General features: G+C 48.9%; 3 protein-coding genes across 3 annotated transcripts; all 3 read right to left on the reverse strand.

Annotated features, from left to right (window-relative positions):
• Positions 1 to 8,769: 8,769 nt before the first annotated feature.
• On the reverse strand, positions 8,770 to 13,454 carry RING1 (ring finger protein 1). The gene is made up of 6 exons (XM_006882095.1): positions 13,377 to 13,454; positions 11,126 to 11,286; positions 10,786 to 11,001; positions 9,567 to 9,956; positions 9,118 to 9,391; positions 8,770 to 8,871 (listed from the first exon to the last, which is right to left on the reverse strand). Exons 1-6 carry the CDS (start codon positions 13,452 to 13,454, stop codon positions 8,770 to 8,772), a joined length of 1,221 nt encoding a protein of 406 aa, XP_006882157.1.
• A 2,012-nt stretch (positions 13,455 to 15,466) lies between these two features.
• HSD17B8 (hydroxysteroid (17-beta) dehydrogenase 8) lies at positions 15,467 to 17,553 on the reverse strand. Its single transcript, XM_006882096.1, has 9 exons — positions 17,503 to 17,553; positions 17,102 to 17,319; positions 16,883 to 16,999; positions 16,669 to 16,761; positions 16,503 to 16,588; positions 16,317 to 16,401; positions 16,064 to 16,106; positions 15,837 to 15,911; positions 15,467 to 15,654 (listed from the first exon to the last, which is right to left on the reverse strand). The coding sequence occupies exons 1-9, from the start codon at positions 17,546 to 17,548 to the stop codon at positions 15,638 to 15,640; spliced, it is 780 nt and encodes a 259-aa protein (XP_006882158.1). The 5' UTR covers positions 17,549 to 17,553; the 3' UTR covers positions 15,467 to 15,637.
• Positions 17,554 to 18,391: 838 nt separating this feature from the next.
• On the reverse strand, positions 18,392 to 20,928 carry SLC39A7 (solute carrier family 39 (zinc transporter), member 7). Its single transcript, XM_006882097.1, has 7 exons — positions 20,548 to 20,928; positions 20,291 to 20,459; positions 20,045 to 20,101; positions 19,767 to 19,913; positions 19,488 to 19,628; positions 19,086 to 19,282; positions 18,392 to 18,664 (listed from the first exon to the last, which is right to left on the reverse strand). The coding sequence occupies exons 1-7, from the start codon at positions 20,926 to 20,928 to the stop codon at positions 18,392 to 18,394; spliced, it is 1,365 nt and encodes a 454-aa protein (XP_006882159.1).
• Positions 20,929 to 21,236: the final 308 nt, after the last annotated feature.

A 21,236-nucleotide genomic window follows, 5' to 3' on the forward strand; every position in this document is an offset into this window, starting at 1 on the left:
CCGTCCACTTTTCAATGCATGCTTCAGTGCTTTTTGGACAATCTTCAGCAAGATTTTACTACCATGTGATATTTATGATATATCTACTAATTTCTGCATTCTGTTTAGCCACGTTCTTGTTTTAATTGAAATGTAGCTGTCTTCCAAATTTCTTGGCTTACACAAGTGAACATGTTTAAAGTGACATCTGTTTGGGGGAAAGCTTGTTATTGTTGTTGTTATACAGCATCAAGTGGGAACAGACCTGTAGCTGACCCTCTGGCGAATTTTCAGAGACAGTAAATCGCAGGGAGGAGATTGCTCATCTTTTCCCCTGGAGCAGCTGGTGAACTGTGTTGTTGTCTTTGAGTTGGCAGCTCAACTCCTTATCACAAAGCCACCAGTCTCCCTCTGTGAGGGCTTGGAAGAGGGAAATTTGACTCAGAAAGGAAGGTCCGGAACCTACCCAGAGAGTGTGATAATGAGTTGAGGTTTAAAGAATGAAGAGGGACTAACTAGCAGAGGGAGAAAGGGAGGAGCTCTCTGCTGGAGGAAGCCTGGGGGATGGGAGCGAACTGGAAGAAGGCCTGTGTGATAAGAGGTGGGAACCAAGATAGAGAAGTCTGCAGGGCTTTAGAGACTGAGTTAAGGACCTAGGTCTTTAATCTAAGATCAATGGGAAGCTATTGAATAGTTTTAGTAGAGTGCCTGAAGCAGATTTGCACTTCAAAAAGACCTGTTCCGCAGGTGTGCAGTGTGGATTGCTGTTGTTAGCAGCCCTTAAGTTGACTGGACATTTTTTGGGGGGGAACACTAACAACAAATCTGTAAAGAAATATCAAACTCTCCTTAAACTGTATATAAAATAAAGTAATATTTTCCCTTCAATTTCTAGTTAAAAATTTTAGTATCCTTTTTCCATCCCCCAGCAACTTACTATTGCAGACATTGAAAGAGTTGACTGGACTCATGGTGACTCCGACTCACCATGACCCTCACCCTTCAATTAAAAACTCAACTCATTTGGTGTCAGGTTGGAACCAACTCATAGACGACCCTCCAGCAGGTTTTCAGGGGCCGGATAACTGTACCAGAGGAGAGGGCCCATCTTCCTCCCATGTAGTAGTTGGTAGATTCAAACTGTCTGCCTTTGAGTTGGCACCACAACTCTTTACCCATTAGGCCACCAGAATGCTGACTCCTGTCTTGAGTAACCTCTTCACAACAGAAGGAAAGCTGCTCAATTTCAAGTCATCCCCCAGGAGTGTTTACAGGTCTAACTGTTGTGATCTGTAAGGTTTTCCTTTCTTCCTAGTCTATCTTAGTTGGGGAAACACTGCTGAAAACCATTCAGTTTCCTAGAAACACCAAAGCCCCCACTGACAGGTGACTGATAATCATGTGTGAAGTACCTACCTTAGGATTCAAACCAAGATCTCTGGCATGGGAGGCAAGAAGTCTACCACTGAACTACCAAGATGTATCCTTGCTTGCAGTGCCCATGTCCTTAAGAGTCCCCAGCACAACATATTCTCTTGATATAGAGTGAAACCAACTAGCCATCTCCCAAGTCACCCCTTTCACTTTTGAGGTTCTTTGCTTTCTGTTTGCACACATCAATGATCAAATCTCTCTTTGATATCTCTCAGAGATGTTGCCAAGTTCCCAAAAGTATACATGCAAGGGACAAAGTTCTAACTTCATCCGTAACATGAATGGTCACAAGGAGCTTGTAGCAACTGTTGCTCAAGAGAGTTGTTAGGTGTCATTGAGATGACTATGACTCATAGTGAGTATATGAACAACAGATCTGAACTGTGTACCATCCTGAACCACGCTCAGGATCTGCCATGTACCAGCCTCTTGTTATAGTCGCTCTATCAATCCATCTCACTGAGGATCTTCCTCTCATTCCTTGACCCTCCACCTTTTTCCAAGAACTTGCTCCTCCTGACAACATGTCCAAAGTATGTGAGAGGAAGTTTCACCTTCCTTGCCTCTAAGGAGCACGCTGGTTGCACTTCCTCCAGCATAGAATTGTTTGCTCTTTTGGTAGTTCATAGAATCCAACACTCTTCTCCAACACCACAATTCAAAGGCACTGGTTCTTCTTTGGTCTTATTCATTGTCCAACTTCGGACACAGAGGAAGCAATTTCATTGAATTGGCTTGGATAGGGTGGGGCACCTTTGTCTGTAAACTGACATCTTTGCTTTTTAGTATTTGGAGAGGTCCTTGACAGTAGATTTTCCTAATGTAACTTGGCCCCCTCTTTCTTAACTTTTACTACCATGAGTGTTGATGTAGATCCAAGCAAAATGAAATCATGGACAACTGCAATCTTTATCTATCATGACGTTGCCTATTGGTCTAGTGGTAAGGATTTTTATTTTCTTGAGGTTGAAATGTGATTCAGATTGAAGGCTGTAGTCTTTGATCTTTCTCAGCAACTGTTTCAAATCACCTCCATTTCCTATAAGGAGGGTGGTGGCATCTGCATTGTTGATGGATCTTCCTTCATTATCATTGGTTTTTTATAATATGCTACTTCCTCCATGTTAAACACTTATTTTTATTATATTGTTCTTTTTTATTTTCCCCATCTTGTTTTTTTTTAATAATTTCAATGAACATTTACAGAGAATTTGGATCTCCATTCATTCATTGCTGCACCTCTCCACCCGCCCAGCCCTCTCCCCCTGCCCCCCAGTTTGCTCCTCTCCTTCAAAAACAAAAGAAAGACTCCCTCCCTGGTACATAATCCCCCCGTACCTCTCCCACCACCCCAAGTACACTCCACCATGCAACATCAACCGTGGACTCCTGTGACAACCATAATACCCTATCATACATCGCTTTTAAATTATTCAGTCCTTCATCTGTTTCAGTGCAGTATACACAACTTATCCAGTTTTTCTCAGTCTTACCCCCACCCTGATATCAGTCCCATTTTTACAGCAGTGGCACCATGCAATATTTGTCCTTTTGTGACCGAGATATTTCACTCAGCATAATGTCCTCCAGGCTCACCCATTTTGAATAATATTGAATGAGTTCTTTGTTTTTCAATGCAGCATAGTATTCCATTGTGTGAATATACCACAGCTTCTCTATCCATTCGTTTGTTGATGGGTACCTGGGTTGTTTCCAACTCCTTGCTATTGTGAACAGAGCTGCGATAAACATAGGTGTGCATATATCTGCTTGGATGTCAGTTATGGTCTCTTTGGGATATATTCCCAGTAGTGGAATTGCTGGGTCAAATGGTATCTCTATTTGCAACTTTTTGAGAAAGCGCCATACCACTTTCCACAGGGGTTGCACCATTTTACACTCTCACCAACAGTGAATAAGGGTTCCAGTTTCTCCACAACCTCACCAGCATTTGTTGCTTGCTGTTCTGTTAAATTTTGCTATTCTGACCAGGGTGAGATGATATCTCATAGTTGTTTTGATTTGCATATCTCTCTTAGAGCTAGGAATTTTGAATATTTCTTCATGTGCTTGTTGGCCATCTGAATGTCTTCTTTGGTGAAGTTCCCATCTTCTTTTTAATTATTTTAATTTATTTTTTATTTTATATATGTGTGTGTGCATGTGTGTACCATCAAATTGGATCCAACTGGCACAGGAGGAGATTGCCCCTCCTACTCCAGCAGAGCAGCTGGTGGATTCAAACTATAAGCCTTTAGGATTGCAGCACAGCTTCTTGCCACTAGGCCACCAGAGCCCACCTTCCATCTTCTTTTGATGTTTTCTACATCATTGAGTGTTTTTGCCCATGGAATTCTTTAGCGTTGCTACTCAAGGCTTGGATGTGTTCTCCAGTTTCTTCCACTTGAGAAATGATGAGCACGTTCTTCTCTTTCAGTCTTTTAGCTCCAGCTCTGTACTTTTTGTTATATTCTGCTTTGTCATCTTCTCTTTATCTCTCTCACTTTAGCATTTCCCCTCTCTGTTTTGGCCCACCTCCATTCTAGCAAAAGTTTCAGAGTCTCTCCGGTCATCCATTTTGGTCTTTTCTTTCTATCCTGTCTTTGTAAGGACCTTTCGATTTTTGTGGGTGATACCCTTAATGCTGCCCCACAACTCATCTGGTGTTCAGTCATTTGTGTCAAGGTATCAGATCTATTCTTGAGACAGTTTTAAATTCAGGTGAGATAGACTCAAGATCCTGTTTTGGTTCTTGAGGGTTTGTTTTAATTTTCTTGCACTTGATTTGCACATGAATAACTGACGGTCTGTTTCACAGATCTTATTTTGACTGCTGATAGTTAGCTTCTCTATCGACTTTTCTATCTTGTCGACTTTTTCCACAAATGTAGTCAATCTGATTCCTGTGTAGTTGATCAGACGAGGTCCATGTACATACTTACTCTTTATTTTTTAAAAGATATTTGCAATGAATAAATATATTATACAAACTTCCACCATTCAATCTCCAGCCTCATTTCTGTCACCAACACTGTATTTTCCAACTATTAGTCCTTCTTCTTTTCCCCACCTTTTGCATTCTAGTCACCAATTATTGCTAATTGCATGTTTGAGGTTTTAAAAAAAATTTTTAGACTTTCCCCCCCTTGTTGTGTACTGTCAAATTAGATCCAGCTGGCACTGGAGGAGATTGCTCCTCCTTCCCCAACACAACATCTGGTGGATTTGAACTGTGTGCCTTCAGGATTGCAGCGCAGCTTCTTGCCACTAGGTCACCAGAGCTTCCTTCATGTTTTGAAAGCTGTCAGGCAAGGACAAGGCCCTCAGGGTAAGCCTCACTGGACAGAGGACTCACGGAGTACACTTTCTCTCAAACTCTTGAAGCCCTGGGCTCCTGGACTCAGCTTTTGCCTTTAAACATAGGACCTTCACTGACTTGTGGCCTGAGAAGCCTGTCAAAAGTAAAATGAGGAGGGGAGGAATAGAGAGAGGGGCTTTATTTCTTGTTTTCTCCCCCCACCCTCCACCCTTGCAGCCTGGTTTTGGAGGCCTTCCAGACCACCCTACATGACCACAGTGATGTCTCTGTTCTGGCTATTGGTATCCCTCCTGTGTGGGACATTTACCATTAGCAACAAAGGATCTAACATTTTGTGGAGTATCTAATGCAGTTGCCCTCAGCCTTGCATGTCCATCTGAATCACCTGGTGGAAGTGGGGTGTGGGTGCTGAAAACACGATTTACTAGTGCCACCGCTAGGGTTTCTGATTCAGTAGGTTGGGATGGAGGTCTGGTGGCGTAGGCCAAAGGAGCTGAACTGCTAAGTTAAAGGTGGCGCCTCTCTGGTGGTTCATGTCCATCAGTCACTCCTTAGGAAAAAGATGGACATCTCCTCTCATGTGATTGACAACCTCTGAAAACTTGCTGGAGGGTCAGTTATGAGTTGGTTCCAAATCCGTGGTTTTTTGAGGGGTTGAAGCTCAAGGATTTGCATTTCTAACAAGTTACCAGGTGATTGATTCAGAAGCTATTTTCCCAGATCTACACTAGAACATCTATTTGACAGATTTGTTATTTTACATCTTATTACCTCAATACGTCTCACCATCAATAATCAGCAGTCAAAAAAATCAAAATATGTGTTACATTGGAGAATCTGCTGTCAAGGACTTTTCCAAGGTGTTAATGAGCAACAATGTCAGATTAAAGACTAAAGATGCACCTGATTCAAGTCATAGTCTTTTCAATTACTTGTTATGCACCTTAAAGTTGGACAATGAATGAAGGTGACAGAAGAATAATTGGTGCCTTTGAGTTGTGGTGTTGGAGAAGAGCACTGAACATCTCATGGACGTCCAAAAGGACAAATATATCTTCAAGAAGCTTCAGTGCTTCTTAGAGGCAAGGATGATGAAATTTTGTCTCACATACTTTGGGCATATTGTTAGGAGAGGCTTATTCCTTAGAAAAAAGACATTATGCTTGGAAATGTGGAGGGTCGAAGAATGAAAAGATTCTCAATGACATACTGACTCAGTGAGTGTAACAACGGGCTCAAGTGTATCACAGATGATGATGGTGTCACAGGATGAGGCAGGATTCAGATCTGCTATTCATAGGGTCACTATGAGTTATAGTCAACTGAAAGGCACTGAATAACCACCCTCCAAATTCCCTAGGTTGTGGGGATGGTGCAGGTTAGGGCTGCACTTTCTTTGTTACCACGGACTCAACAGCACTTAACAACATGTTTCACAAGAGGGAGCTCTCTAGTGTCTCCTCCTTGGCGAGTTACACTGTTATTACCCAAAGGCTGTGTCTCTGCCTCCCAGGCAGTTCTAATCCCCGGTCACTCTTCAAGAAAGATTGGCAGTCTCCCCGTTAGGATTTACAGGCTTGGACAGCAGTGAGTGTTTCATGCCCAACAGCAGTCAGGTTATGATCTTCATGTAACACGTGAGGAAACCAAAGCAAGAATACTCAAGGATTTGTGCAATGTCACTCAGGTAGAAATCTAAGCCTGTTCTAGGATCAATCTTCCATTTCTACCTTAATCTTTTACATCATTAATTATTTTTCTAATTAATGTAGGAGTCCTTAACGGTGCAAATGGTTAAGCTCTTGACTACTAGCCAAAAAAGTTGATAGTCCCAGATCACTCAGAGGTGTTAACAGAAGACAGGCCCAGAAGTTCATTTCCAAAAGGTCACAGCCTTGAAAAACCTATGGGGCAGTTTCACTATGCACACACACAGGCTTCTGCAATGAGTGGAACTTTGTAACAACTTTCATATCTATTTTATGCCTCCGCAAATAGTAACATTTCCTTTTGTACACTGTATCTCTGATGTTGCCTAACCAAGTTTTCTTCCATGTTCTGGCTTTACTGTCAAGAGGCTGAAGGAGTTGAGAAACAAAAATACCCCAAATATTCCAGGAGCTACAAAACTGGGGGTGGAGGGGAGTCACACTTAGATTCAGAAACATCTGGCAGGAAGTCACTTTTCTCAGGGCATGAATGGAGAAAGGAGATTTCTGTATGTCTCCCAATGGGAGCACCTAATTAAACAGCTCAGTGAAGTTTAGTCATGAGGGTGGGAGAGGGCCAGAGAGCATGCTGCAGCAGACAGGAGCTACGAGGAGTGCCAACTGGGAAACAGAAGGGAGAGGCCAGTGCCAGAGCCACAAACAGTTTCAGAGTGCAGTAAGAGGGACTGAGAGAATACTGGGGATGGTTGGGGAAACTGATGTGGTGATGCTCCTGCTGCCCACGGAAATCAGAAGTTTGTTTAGTTCAACACTCTTTGGCTCTCACCCATCTGTTGTTTTCTGAGAAGCTCCAACAGTAATGGCTATTGGCCCAGGTTCCTCCAGCCCCAGTAGCATCACACTGCCAGAATAGCTAGGACTCAAGTTATTTCAGATAGGGGCTCCTGCAGGTTCTGAAGTAGGTGTTATCTATTTCTGCAGAGCACCAGGTCTACGAGAAGGTGGGTGTCAGGTTACCAAGTCTATGGTACTTTGTGGGTCTGTGGAATGGGAGCTGTTGTGTTATGTGCCGACGAGTCGCCTGCAACCTTTGGCAATCCTATGTACAGCAGCTTTGAACCCTGCCCTGGAATGGGACTATCAGGGATAAAAACTTGACTTCCACAGCGTGGAATGTCTCTCTTCAGCAGACCTAGGAGTCTACCCGATACCTGACAGCTTGTCGAGACAGGAACTGAGCAGACCCAACAACGTGCGAAGGGAACCCAAAATACAGTGGAACAGGAAGTGAGGGACAGAAGAGCAGTGGGGGAAAGGATACAAGAGCCCCTCTCGGAAGAGGCTACCCCCCAGGGATTGACTGGAGTCAGAGCACTGCTCCAGTGTGATAGTGTACCCCTGTCTGCACAGCCCAAGGCTAGAGGTCTAGTCTCTCTCTTGTGGAACTGAAGGCCAGGAGGCAGCAGGGGGTTTTACAGGATACAACTACCCAGCTATCTTCAGCTGCTGCAAGGTCACGTAGAGGCACTAACTCCTGGGAGTCCCTCTCTCCATTCAGCTCTACTATGAGCAGGCTGCGACCAGCTCACCCATGGATGGGAACAGAATCTCCAGGCCTGCTCATCCTGCTTTGGGAGGCAACCTGGGTGGCTGAGCACGTTTGCTCTCACTGCCCTCCCCAGCTACAGAAAGTGACAGATGTTGGTCATGTCTCCTTCTGTGCTTTACAAATATGGATGCAAATGAAAAAACCCCACCCAACCCCCCCAAACCAAAAATGCAATGCCTTGCTCCCTTGAGTTTCCTGGTTTCCCTTTGGTGTTGAAACTTGGACTTTAGTTTGTATAATCACATTTTTAGGGGGCAAGTTTGGGGATCCTTTACACACCTCTCTAGTCCTCTGTCTCTTCCAGCTTCTTGGATTCCCCATTTTCCTATTTGATAATTTGGAGGTTCATACAAATGTTGATTCCCCAAGTAACTTGCCTCCCTCCCAGATTTTTATTCCCTTCTCAGCCCCTTGATAAATAGACACACAGAACTGCAGGTTTCAAAGTGGAAAAAAAAGCAAATTTGTTGTCTTGGGGAGAAGGAGTGATGGGGAGGGCTCTTCACCTTCCCCAACATTTTATACAGACTGGAAGCTGGGCATCAATAGAAAAGGCAGTAGGTGGGGGCACATGCCCCTCTCTGTACAATATAGAAGAATCTGATATAGATACTTTGTATAAAAGCGACTTTTCCTCAATTGTGTCCTTTTGCTGGTCAGCTGGGTTGGGAGGGCAATGGGGGACAGAGAAGCTGGGGTAGGAGGCCGGGACACAGGCCGCCCTGTGGTCCCCGTCCTCTGGCTGTACCCTTGCAGGGTCACTTTGGATCCTTGGTTGGAGCGTAGCAGAGCTCCAGAGGCCGAGACACCTTCCAGAATTTCTCATTCACTAGCTCCAGGGTCAGTGAGCCATTCAGCGTCTAGGGAAGGGATGGAAAAGAGAGGCAAAGATGAGTAAAGTTGGAAAGACGGTGTAGGAAATGAAAAGCAGAAGGTGAGCAAGGACAGAGAGAAAAAGAAAGAGATGGAGGGGAAAGCAGGGGGACACAGTGGCATGCCAGGGAAGAAAAAGAAGCGATAAGGGAGATGGAAATGGAGAGAAGAGGGCTGGTGAGTTAGGTCAGGGTATGGTTCTGTCTACCCCTCTCCCCCAACACAACTCTCACCGTGAAAGCTCCACCACCAGGGGCGATGTAGATGGTGTACTGCTTCTCACTGACACCCTCCAGACTGGGCAAAGCAGGCTCCTCAGGGCCGTCACTGCCTCTGGCACCCCCGCCCTCCCCGCCACCCCCATCAGGTCCTCCAGCGTCAGAGGGAGCCCCTCCAGGGCCTCCTGGCTCCCCTGCCTCTTGCTGCTGCCTCCGCTCAAGGGCAATGCGCAGGGCCAGGTACTTGGAGAGATGGTCCACTGTGGCATTCCCAGTTGTCTTCACATACCTGAGAGGGGAAGGGGAGGTTTAGGACCCAGAATGGCAAACAGAGCAAAGCAGACAGGGGACTGTCCAAAAGGGCCTCTGGGTTCAGGTTTTCTTTCTGGGTTAGCGCACTCATGATGGAAGTCTATGTGATCTTTGGTGTCTTTGCAGTCTTGGGAAAAGACAGGGCTCCTCACCTAGTCTGGCAGTATTCTCCCTTTTCCACGAGCAGGGGGTGGGGCCGGAACACGAGCTCGATTTCTCCACCTGGCTCTGGGGGACTGGGAGCCCCAGGAGGGCTTGGGGGTCCGAGGGTTCCCCCTCCCAGAGTTCCTCCCCGGTCAACAGAGTCTTCAGAACCAGCACCCCCACCCACCCCGCCAGTGCCACCAACCCCTGTCCCTACACTGCTTCCCCCGGCACCCCCTCCACGGGGTCGCTTGGGAGCAGGGCCTGGGGCCGAGTCAGGGGCAGAGTCTGAGCTCACATCCTCTCCATCCCCTTCTCCCTCCCCAGGTTCTCCTTCCCCCCCACTCATCGTTGTGGTCTGATCGGACCCAGGCATCGGCCGCCTCACTCGCTGGGCCCTGTGGAAACAAGTGGTTGAGGTTAGAAAGCATTAAGGAGAAAAGATTTAGACTTTAAACTTCAGAGTATTAAGAGATCAAGCAACTCTTAATGATTCCTAATACTTATTAAATACTAATCACAGGCTAGGCCCCATGCTAAATGTTGTACTCTGGTCACCTCACTTTATGAAGGAGATAATTCATTATCATATAGCTAGGGAAAGTAAAGTTTAGAGAGATTAGGCAACACATTTTTTTCAAAATTTTTTTCTTATTTTCTTTTTCTTTTTTTTTGGGTGTGTGTACCGTCAAATCGGATCTGACTGGTACAGGAGTACAGGAGATTGCCCCTCCTTCTCCAGCAGGGCATCTGCTGGATTAGAACCACAACCTCTGGGACCCATTTAAGATCTCAGAACTCCACTTTTCAAAGGGCAGTCTAAGAACCAGTAGCATCAGCATCACCTGAGAGCTTTCTCTAGATCAACTGCTTCAGAACTTTAATTTTTACTGAGATTCTCAGTTGATCTGGAAACTGACTAAAGTTTGAGAACTGTTGGCTTACGGTGTAATTTAATCTCCAAGACTATGAATTTAGAGTTTATATTCAAAATTATCACTGTTCTAATTTCTAGACAGTAAGAGAGTACTTAAGAACAGTAATACCAGGTGCTTTTTAAGAAGCTTCCATTTCCATCTCTGGTTTCCAGGCCTGAGAGTCAGGTGTTGTCAGCAGCTAGAATGTTGAGGCTAAGGGCTATGGGCTGGCTAGCAGCAAAGCCAGCACAGGGAAGGTGACCATGGAGCTGTTCCACTGACTGGCTACCCTTTCTCCTAGTCTCAGTACCTGTGCATGGCCTGCATGCGCAGACCCTCCTCGATGCTGGAGCTCAGTGCCTGCTGGTTGTGCAGGCGGCTGAGGCGGATGAGCACCCGGTCTTGGTGGGCTTCATATTCCTCCCGGCTGGGATAGATCTTTGAGACCAGAGCATCAAAGTTAGGGTCTGGCCGAAGAGACCTCTTGGATACCAGCTTCTTGCGACAGGTGGGGCACTCCTTGTTTCTGGGAAAGGGGAAGTGCTGCATGATCAGTTACTAGAGCACTGGATCCCAAGGTAAACCAGGACCCATGAGGGAACCCCAGTCTGCATCCTTTCATCTCACCTCAAACATGCCCCTCCTCTTACCCGCTCCTGAGGGCTGTGACGATGCAGTCGGAGCAGAATCGGTGGAGGCACTCCTTGGTGGTCATTGTATTCTTCAGCATGTCCAGGCAGATGGGACACATGAGTTCTGAGTGCAGCGACCGAGGGGAAACGGCAATCTCTGTGCCATCCATGATGGCTTCCTAGAGACATCAGTGAGTAAAAAGAGGGTGGTGGGTTGGTTGGGTTCTAGACACAAGTGGTCCAGGAAATAGGACTTGTGAGAAATACAGTGTAATGGTAATGGCAGCTGCTCGAGGAAGGTGGGAATTGAGACAGAGAGAGGCACTGACTAGGAGAGAATGTAGAACTGAAAGGATCTGAGTCACTGACCAAGAATAGGGATTTTAAAATAGAAGAATCTGAGTCTGGGGAGGAGCCTGGGGGTAAGGGTGGAATGGCACAAATTTATGGTTTGAGACTAATCTACTAAAATTTCTAAAAGTGTGGTTCTGGTATACCTTTATTAGAATTCTCTAGGCCGCTAGTTAAAAATTCTGATTCTGGGACCCCATATCAACTACTGAATCAGAAAGTTTGGGGTGGGGCCAGGGAAGCCTCATTTTTATTTTATTTTACTATGTTGTGTGTGTGTACCATCAAATCGGATCTGACCGGTACAGGAGGAGATTGCCCCTCCTTCTCCAGCAGAGCATCTGGTGGATTTGAACCACGTACTTCTGGGATTGCAGTACAGCTTCCTGGGACGCCTCACCCTCTATGAGGTGGATTGATTCAGTGACTGGGGAAATCGGGATGGGTGTGTCAGAGGCAGTGCAATTGGCACAGGATAGAGCAGGGTTTAGGGCTGTTGTACATAGGTCGCTATGAGTTGCAAACGACTCCCTGGCATATAACACCAACAATCTGCCTTAGAGTTGACTCTGACTTATGGTGAACCCATGTGTGCCAGGCAAACTTTGCTTCATAATAATTTCACTTGCTGAACTCCACACAATATGTGCTAGGGCAGAACGGTGCTCCAAAGGGTTCTCACTGAGATACTGGAACTAGATCACCAGGCCTTTCTTCTGAAGCTCATTTGGATGGACTGGAGCTTTCAACCTTTTGATTAGCAGCCAACTGTTAGCTTTTCACACCACAAAATAACTCCAAACAAACTTCTAAAGTCAGCCTTATATGGAACCTTCCTTATTGATTGGCCCAAGATGTTTGTTGTTTTTGTTGTTATGTGCCTTCGAGTCACCTGCGACTCATAGCGACCCTATCTATGTACAACAGCCCTAAACTACGCTCTGTCCTGGGCCAATCGCACAGTCTCTGACACTCCGAGCCCAATTACCCCAGTCACTGAATCAATCCACCTCATAGAGGGCCTTCCTCTCCTGTGCCGTCCATCCACCCACCTAAGCATGATGTCCCTGTCTAAGGACCGGTCTCTCCTCACAACATGTCCAAAGTATGTTAGACGGAGCCTCAGAATCCCTGCCTCCAAGGAGCCACCCGGTTTAACCCTTTCCAGGACAAATCTGTTTGTTTTCCTAGCAGTCCATGGTATTCTCAATACTCTTCTCCAGCACCACAGCGCAAAGGAATCAATTCTCCTTCTACCCACCCTGGTCATTGTCCAACTCTCTGATGCATAACAAGTGATTGCGAAGACCATGGCCTGTATCAGACGCACCTTAGTCTCCAAAGAGACACCATTGCTCTTCAGCACTTTGGAGAGGTCCCTAACAGCAGACTTTCCCATTGCAATGCGCCTTTTAATTTCCTGGCCCAAGATAGTGAGCTAAAAAAGTAGAGCAGGTCATTTCCAACTTATTGTCCTTCAAAACAGATTGCAATACTCTTCTACATCCCTGGTTGGGTTGTTTAGAGGTCTAAATAGAAACAAATGTATACGTGCTTTAAAGAGATTTAAGATGATTCAAAGGTAGGGTGGCTTTGATGGCATAGCGACTAGGGAGTTGAGCTAACCTAAAGGTGGCGCCTCTCTGGTTCAAATTCACCAGCAGCTCCGTGGTGGAAAGGACAATTTCCTTCCGTGTGATTTACAGTCTTGGAAATCTGCTGGAGGGATAAGCTATGAGTCAATTCGGACTCCACAGCAATGAGAGAGAGAGAGAGAGATAAAGGCCAAAGAGTCTGTGAAGTTTGGCCAGATTAGCCGAATGGAGCAAAGAATGAAAAAGAGGCTGCGTGATGAGGGTCCAGGGAGTGAAGGATCTGGGAGGGAGGGGCAAGCTTTGCGGGAGGATTTCTTAGTTACCTGCGGAGTCCGGTGCAGCTCATAGAGGCTGAGTTCCCACGTTTTACTGGCATTCTGGGCATTCGCAGGCGTCGTCATGGTGACCAGACACAGCTCTCCCACCAGAGCCCAGCTGCAGAGGAGGGGGAGAGGAGGAAGAGGAGAAGGAATAGAGGAAGGTTAGGAGGGAGGGAGGGCCAGAGAGGGCTGCCTCTCGCGCAGACCCCGCCCCTCCCAAGCGCCCCCCACCTCGGTCCCAAATTGCTGCAGCTCCTCACCCGGCTCCAGCCGTCCAGGCGTCCCGGCAGCTGTCTCGCCTCTCCCTGGGCCCCGACTCCCGGGCTAAAGTCGCTCCGTCGCCAGCCCCTGCTCAGACAGCAGCTCCCGCCAGCGCCACCGCCATGGCACGGGCGCAGGGCCCTACGTCACTTCCGCCTGCCCCTCGGCTCCCCTCCCCGGGCGGCTGAGACGTCAGCCCTGCTCCGGGCGTGGGTGGGACGCGCCGCGGAGGCCGGGCTGCCTCCGCCCCCGACACGGGCCGCCTCCCGGGAGGAGCCGGGATCGCCCGAGCCCCGCGCCACGTGGGAGCCGCGGGTCCGCCCCTGGCCCGGTACAGTTGCTGAAGTGTCCCCCAACCTTCGTGGCCGTTCCTCTATTCATCCTCCCCACACTTTCAAGTCGGGGGACCTCCGCCCCAGAGGGCGGGGCCTGGATCCACCCGGACCCGCGGGCGGGACTGAAGGCTGGGGGGGGGGAAGGGCCGCCACCCCCACTCTGCGCCCCGTTGGCGGCCCCGGGGAATCACAACCCTCCCCAGCTTCTCTGTAAACTCAGCCTGGGGTCCTTGGGAAAAGAAGCTGCAAAAGATCTTTTGCTCTGCTTCAGCCCTCCAGAGCTGTGAGCTCAGCTGAGTCTCGAGATGCCCCCAGACTACCCTTACCACCCTGGGGACTCCTTCCACCTTTCACTTTGGCTCTCCCTAGACCCTCCGGTCCCCTCTTCCCCTCGAGGTTTGGGGGCGGCGGCTCGGGACGTCCAGACTCAACTCTCGGCCGGAGCCATAGACTCGAGAATTGCGTTTGGACAATCAAGAGCCGGGGCCCGGGGTGGGGAAGGGAGGAGCAGGGGAGGAACGGGGCTCTGGAGACACCACGCGGAAACAGGACACACACACAGAGGATGGGGCCCTTATCGGGAGGGGGCGCGAGCGTGGGGAGGGAGGCATAAAGGGCGGAATGTCTGGAATGGGAAGTGGACAGAAGCCTCCTCTCCAGGACTATCCAATAAAGGGAACTGGGAGGAAAGAGAAGAGGACAGGGCACAGCGATCCCCACTGAGGGCTGGGAGTGAGAGGAATAAGGGAAAGACATTCATAGGCCTCCAGTATCCCACCAGCCCGAGTGGGGGCTCCCGGACTTGGGATGCGCCTACCAGGAGTGGCCTGTCTCTGGAACGGGCTAGCAGTAGGTTCCATCCCCCCACTTCCAAGGTTCCCCCCTACTTCTCTGTCTTCTCCTTCTGTCCGTGGCCAGTCCTTATGTGGGCTCCAGTCGATTAGCGCCGACCCCCTCCCCTTCTTCCTCCTCCTCCTCCTCCCAGCCCCCTCCCTTCTGCTCTCCTCCAGCTCCTTTCATCGTCTGGTCCATTCCCCTAATCCTGGCCCCCTCCCCTAATCCCCCCATCCGACCCCAGGCCGGCTGCAGCTATTGTAAGGTGGAGAGAAAGGGGAGGGGGGACTCAGAGAAAGGAGAAGGGTGGGGGAGGGCCACCTGTTCCAAGACCCCATCCCAAGGCCAGACTGGACACTGGAATGGGGCCAAGCACAAATCATCCTTGGGGACTATAAGGACCCAAGGAGTTGAAGCAGGAGGAGGGGGCTGAGGTGGCAGAGCCAGTGGAAGGGGGTGGCACAAGGACCCCTTCCTCCAAAAAGACCCAGAGTGTCACACATACACAGTGACACACACTCTCTTCTCTCACACCCGGCGGCTGGGGTTGCCCTGGGATACCAGGCAGTGAAAGGGAACAATCCTTTGGGGAAAGGGAAAGAAGGGGGGAGGTGGGGAAGGGTCTGGGGACTTGGACACAAGAAGAACCGAAGGTGGCAGGGAAGAGGATTTGGAATTTATTAGGGTCACAAGCACCCCTGCCTTCTCCCATATTCAGCATTCCAAAACCATACACTGCCATCCCCTTTGTAGCCTGGGAACTTAGAGTCCTCAACAGCGGGAGGTGGGATAAGGTGGTGGGGGAGTGAGCAGAGTCCAGGGTCCTTGAGGCAGTTACATGAAAAGACCTCCTGGGAGGAACAGAAACATTTGGGCAGATGAAAAGGTGGAGAGACAATGGCCTGGAGAGCACCCATTTTTGTCCCTGGCCTACAGGAAATGCAGCCTAGTCGCTGCAGACATTCCCAACTTGCTTTCTCATCTTCTCTAAATCCACTTCTCTGCCCTCTCCCTCCCAACAATGGTCTCATACCAGTAACTTCCACTGAGGCCCCAGTGATGTAGCCACTGTCTTCAGATGCCAAGAATGTGACCACATCTGCCACATCTATGGGAATGGTGGAGAGAGGGCTGAGTCCCTCATAAAACCTCCAAGGCCCCAAAGCAACCATCAATTCTCACCTCAAACAACTTCTCCCCACCCCCGCACACCCTCTTGGGGGTTTTTTCATTCAGGTTCCCTCCCTGATGAGTGCTCACCCTCAGGGTCCCCCATACGTCCCATTGGGATCATTCCAGTCACCTATAAGGAAACAGTCATATGTAGATGAAAGTTTCTTTTATGAATATTTTTGTCCACTGGGTTGAAGTCTGTAGCCATTCTTCTTTTTGTCATTCATCCTTCTGTACACCCATGGAGCATCTGTGATTTGCCAGGCATTGTGCTCAGCATTCTCTCTGAAGCCTAGAGTTTGTGTCTGAATGATTTTCCCCTCCACCCATGGTTTCCTACCTTGTCCAGCACTTTCTGTGGCATTTTCTGTGTCATGGGTGTTCCAATGAACCCTGGGAGGACACAGTTACATCGGATTCCATGTCTGTGGAGGGAGAGTGGATGCTGACTCTGGAGGGGACTTCACACTGACCCATTCACCCCATGCCCCATGAAGGCTTTCCAGAAACTTCAGGTCTGACCCACCGTCCAAGCTCCCGAGCTACAGTCTGCGTCAGTCCAATCACTCCAGCCTTGGAGGCAGCATAGTTTGCCTGTCCCACATTCCCCACCTATTGGTGAGAGATCTCATATGAGTCATTAGTTTTAAGGAGGGGCTATCTTCACTACTCCTACTTCAGCTTAGCCTGACCTTTCCTATGATGCTACTGATGTTGATGATGGAGCCATGACAACCACTGGACACCAGAGCTTGGGCTGCAGCCTGAGTGACTAGAAAGATGCCCTGAGTGGCAGGGAGAGAATAATAAGGCAGAAAAGCTCAGGTGATAGCTCTGGTGATAGCTATCCTGCAATTCCCTCCCCAGGCTCTGGAGGCCACAAGTTACAGGTTCAGAGGTCACCACCTTGAGGTTTACAGCTATGACTTGGTCCCAGTCATCCTCAGACATGTGAAGTAGAAACTGATCCCGGGTGATGCCCGCACAGGACACAACGACAGATGGCGGCCGAGAGAAGCTGGCCTGTGGAAGAGGTTTATACACACATAAACTACAAAGAACAGAGCAGCAGAGGCGATGAGTGTCAGTGTTCTAAGGGGAGCGAAATTAATTCTTCGTGTTCACCTGCACTTGCTCCAGCAGGTGTCTAGCTGCCCCAGTATCAGACACGTCAGTTTGGAAAGCAAGGTGGGCTCCGCAGGATGTCCCTTCCTCGCTCTCCAGGCCGCCCAGCAGCCGCACTGTCTCCTGTGCCGCTGCCCCGTCTAGGTCGCAGGCGGCCACTACGGCTCCCTCCCTGGCCAGGCGCAGGCTAATCGCCCGGCCGATGCCGCCGCCCGCACCTGGGGTGAGAGAGAACACACAGGGGCAGGGGGCACGCAGTGGGCAGGGGTCAGAAGTTACTTGGCAAAAAGTTAATAAAATTAGAACTAAAGACTAGCGGTCACAGTGGCAGCGTGGTTTGAAGGCTCACCCCCGGACACCACTTCGGAATCCCAACCCGCCCAGGGAGAATACCCCTCAACCTGTGACCAGGGCCAGCGCAGAGCGGAGCCGGAGCTGAGACGCCATGGCTGCGAGAGGGGCAGGCCCTACAGCTCCGAACCAATCCGAGCGCGGAGGGGGCGTGCCGTGAACAAAACTGGAGCCAATAGAAGACGCGCCAGCGTTAGGCCACCTGCGGCCACCAGAGTGCGGACCTCCCACCTCGGAGGTGTGGCCAAACTACACAGACGTAGGGGCCTGAGACAAGGGCCCCTCACACCTCTCACCCCTCAAATCAGACAAAGACTACACGTGGGGCAGAAGATTTGAGAGCTTTATTTATGGTCACTACCCTTCCTCTTTAATTCCAACAGTGATATAAAAAAAAAAAAAGAAATAAAGATCAGGCCATGAGATTAGTAATTAACGTCCTCTTCCTCCCCCTTTCCTGATCACTCCCAAATCAGGACACACGATTGATGTTTAATTGATGCGTATTCCCAGATTCCTCTAGTTAACTTCCTCAGTCCAGGGCTCTGGTCTTGTCTGAAGCCTCCAAGCGGTGGGAGAGGAGAAGCCGGTATGTAGTAAATTGGTCCTCAGAGAACAAGTGGCATATGGGACACTGGGTAGGCTGCTGTCATCCTACTTCCCTCCAGCCTTCTCTATAGTTTCATTAGCCCCACAATTCCAATAATTGTGTGCTAGTGGCCAATGATATGGTCCCTCTGGCCTCTCCTCTTCACCTCCATAGCCCCTGCAAGACAGCTAAATACTGGTGGCCATAGTATCAAAGTCACCTATCCTCCAGGCTACAATTCTTTCCTTTGGCAGATGTCTCTGGCTAGGGCCTTCGACTTTAAGAGACCCCTAATCTGGAGTGAGGGACTAAGGGCTTGAAGCAGGGGTGGGGGCTATTTCTTCCACCTCTCACTCAAGGTGGGCAATCAAAACCATCATGACAACTCCAGCTAGGAGCCCCAGCACCTCCAGGAGTGACTGCATTGGTGATACTTCCCTCAACAACTCTGGTAACACAGACACAGTTGCTACATAGATGAAGCCACCTGCAGTGAATGGCAACACCCAGCCAGGACTTGTACCATCTGAAATATCACTGCCTACTGCCCCTCCTTCAGTAAGGAGGGCACACACTGTGCCCACCAGTGCCCCTATTGCCGTCACCAGCTGTAGACGCATTGCCTGGTGGGTAGAAAAGAGAAAGGCATTAGGCAACAGCACCAGAGGATCACTGCTGTGACTATGGCTGGTAGGGTATGGGTATACATGGTAGGGTGCATATCTTTGGAAACTATCAGGCAAAAAGAGAGGGGATTAAAATAGACATTTTCTGGAAAATCTTAAAGAGATCAAAGAGGTTGGAGCCGTAACCCTTTCCAGAGACAGCAGTGAGTCAGGGAGGTGAACATAAACCATAGGATTTATGGGCATTTTAAGAAATACTGAGCTACAAGACAAAGAAACATAAACCCTTCCTTATTTCTAGAAGACTTGTCACTGACAGTAAAACTTGTTTAAAACTAGTAAGAGGTAATCCCAGGTTCACAATGGGTGAGCTAGGATACAGGGCTTCAGACAATGCTTGGTGCAAATAATCACCAACCTGCTTTTTGCTGCAGCCAGACTGGACCAAGATGGCAAAATCCCCAATTTCATGTGGCACTTCATGCAGCAGGACAGTCATAGTGGTCAAGATCCCCAGCCCCCGGCCTCCTCGAAATGAAGCACCAATCGCCAGACCATCTGTGAAGTTGTGTGCCAGATCAGCAGCCAGATTCAGGTATCCTGACACACGCAGGTCTTGGACAAGAGAAGAGAAAGTTGAATTATCAGAGACATCCACCATCCTGGGTTTGGCCCATTTTCACAATTCCTCTAAGAAATCAAGTCACACTCAGGCCCTCAGTGTTTCTCAAATATTTCCTGTTACATGCTGTTCATATTCTAAGTGTACTGGTTCATGATGATGTCCCTTGACCAAGTTGATGCCAACCATGATCCTTACCTGAGCCTGCTGGTTCTTCTTCAAGATTCTGCGGTTTCATTGGCCCATCTTTGGGTCCCGTGTTCCCTCCTTTTCTCTTCCGTGCACCTCCTGTGTCTTTGCCTTCTTCCTCTGAATTATGCTTCTCCTTTGAAGAACAATCTGAGAGAAACAGGAGGATTATAAGAGTGGGGAGCAGAGATTTCCTGACATGTTCTCTAGAGAAAAGTCCTCTCCCACCTAACAGCCATAAAATAGAGAAATAGAGGCAACTTTCAGGAAAGTTGCTCTTGGGCTCACCCTGGTTTCTATAGCCATGACTTCCATGTGCATGGCCATGAGTGTGTCCATGTCCTCCTTTCACATGTCTTACAAACTTCTCCACCATGAGAAAGGCAACAATTCCACCGAGGACCCATAGACCCACAGACAGAATGGGGCCCTGACCTAGGGATGGAAGCAATAAAATGAAAATGCGGAGTTCAAATTCCTCTCCATGTGCATAAGGTGAAGATTAAGGAAAAGCAGACCTTCCCCAGCCATTGTCCCCATTCCATGCCTGTCTGCCCCTTCCTCACCACTGTGGGAATGTCCATGACCAGCTGTGTGCTCCACAGGGTGGCGAGAATGAGGCTCTAGAAGAATGGAGGAAAAAAAGGCCAGAAAAGGGATCAACCAACTCCCCTAAAACTCCACTGCCAATGACTCAAAGCAATAAGTATATACTTGGAGACTGCTGTAAACTCAAAGTTCGCAGAGTGAAAAGAACCTCTCTGGAGAGTACAATATATTATAACCTGAGGTAGAGATTAGAGATCACTTACCCAAGGCATGAGGAATGAGGTGCAGAAAGGCATCTCCCAGAAGGCCCCCTGAAGCAAAACTAAGCAAGATCTGGAGCAGATGGCGACGATGGGGGGAATTTGACTCCACCGGGATAAGAAAGAGGATGAGAAATGGAGCTGCAGAGATCAGCACTGTGGCGCCAAGAGCCTGATGAGGGCGAGGCAGGGATTAACTAATGTGTGGTTTCCTAACAACTAGAACCAGCCCTTCTCTCCCCCATCCTCTGGGAACTCACATAAGCCCAAAGAGTGACAGTGTCCAGGTCCTGTTTGATGCCTCCATGGCTATGTTCACGGTCATGTTCATGTTCTTTGTGGTAGAGGTTCTCATGGGGGTGGCCATGACTATGGTCATGGAGCAAATCTTCATGTGAATGTCCATGGTCATGACCGTGGCTATGTCCATGCCAGATGCTCTCGTGAGTGTGGCCATGGGCATGGCTGTGTCCATGGTGGAAATCCTCATGCGAGTGCCTGTGGCTGTGCCCATGGAAGTCCTCGTGCAGGTCGTCCTGTAGATCGCCATGACCCCCGTGTCCGGCCACCAGCAGCCCCAAGGCCGCCCAGGTCAGCAGTCCCACGGCACCCCAGTGGGGGGCCCCAAGGCCTCTGGCCATTATGCTGACCAGAGGGACAGAGACAATAACTTCACTTGATCTTCAACTCGATACTTACGCGTGTCGTGTTTCACTTTGCTCTGATCCTCCGACCATCTCTAAAAATCATTCCATTCCATTCTGTCCCCACCCACATTGTCCCCAAGACTCGTTTTCTTTATCCCGAATCCCCTCCCGGATGTTGGGTTCCCAGGCTGCCGCTCTAGGCTTTGAACTTCCACATTATGGACTCTCTGGGTTCTCGTCTCTATGATCTACTAGGCAGTGGGGAAAAGTCTGGAAAAGACGGTAGAGAAAAAGCAGGGGAA

The sequence above is a fragment of the Elephantulus edwardii genome, unplaced genomic scaffold, assembly GCF_000299155.1.
Source record: "Elephantulus edwardii isolate Elephantulus edwardi_28Jun2011 unplaced genomic scaffold, EleEdw1.0 scaffold00017, whole genome shotgun sequence".
NCBI classification, from domain to species: domain Eukaryota; kingdom Metazoa; phylum Chordata; class Mammalia; order Macroscelidea; family Macroscelididae; genus Elephantulus; species Elephantulus edwardii.

Bases quoted from the DNA above. Each gene is read 5' to 3' on its own strand.
- SLC39A7 (XM_006882097.1), bottom strand. From the start codon at position 20,928: ATGGCCAGAGGCCTTGGGGCCCCCCACTGGGGTGCCGTGGGACTGCTG. The intron at 20,460-20,547 runs GTGAGTTCCCAG...CGCCCTCATCAG, and splicing joins CTGTCACTCTTTGGGCTTAT to GCTCTTGGCGCCACAGTGCT. The intron at 19,914-20,044 runs GTGAGGAAGGGG...TTCCATCCCTAG, and splicing joins TCATGGACATTCCCACAGTG to GTCAGGGCCCCATTCTGTCT.
- HSD17B8 (XM_006882096.1), bottom strand. From the start codon at position 17,548: ATGGCGTCTCAGCTCCGGCTCCGCTCTGCGCTGGCCCTGGTCACAG. The intron at 17,320-17,502 runs GTTGAGGGGTAT...CTCTCACCCCAG, and splicing joins TGCGCTGGCCCTGGTCACAG to GTGCGGGCGGCGGCATCGGC. The intron at 17,000-17,101 runs GTGAACACGAAG...CCTCTTCCACAG, and splicing joins ACCTGCTGGAGCAAGTGCAG to GCCAGCTTCTCTCGGCCGCC.
- RING1 (XM_006882095.1), bottom strand. From the start codon at position 13,454: ATGACGACGCCTGCGAATGCCCAGAATGCCAGTAAAACGTGGGAACTC. The intron at 11,287-13,376 runs GTAACTAAGAAA...TGATGTCTCTAG, and splicing joins AGCTGCACCGGACTCCGCAG to GAAGCCATCATGGATGGCAC. The intron at 11,002-11,125 runs GTAAGAGGAGGG...CCCCTTTCCCAG, and splicing joins GTCACAGCCCTCAGGAGCGG to AAACAAGGAGTGCCCCACCT.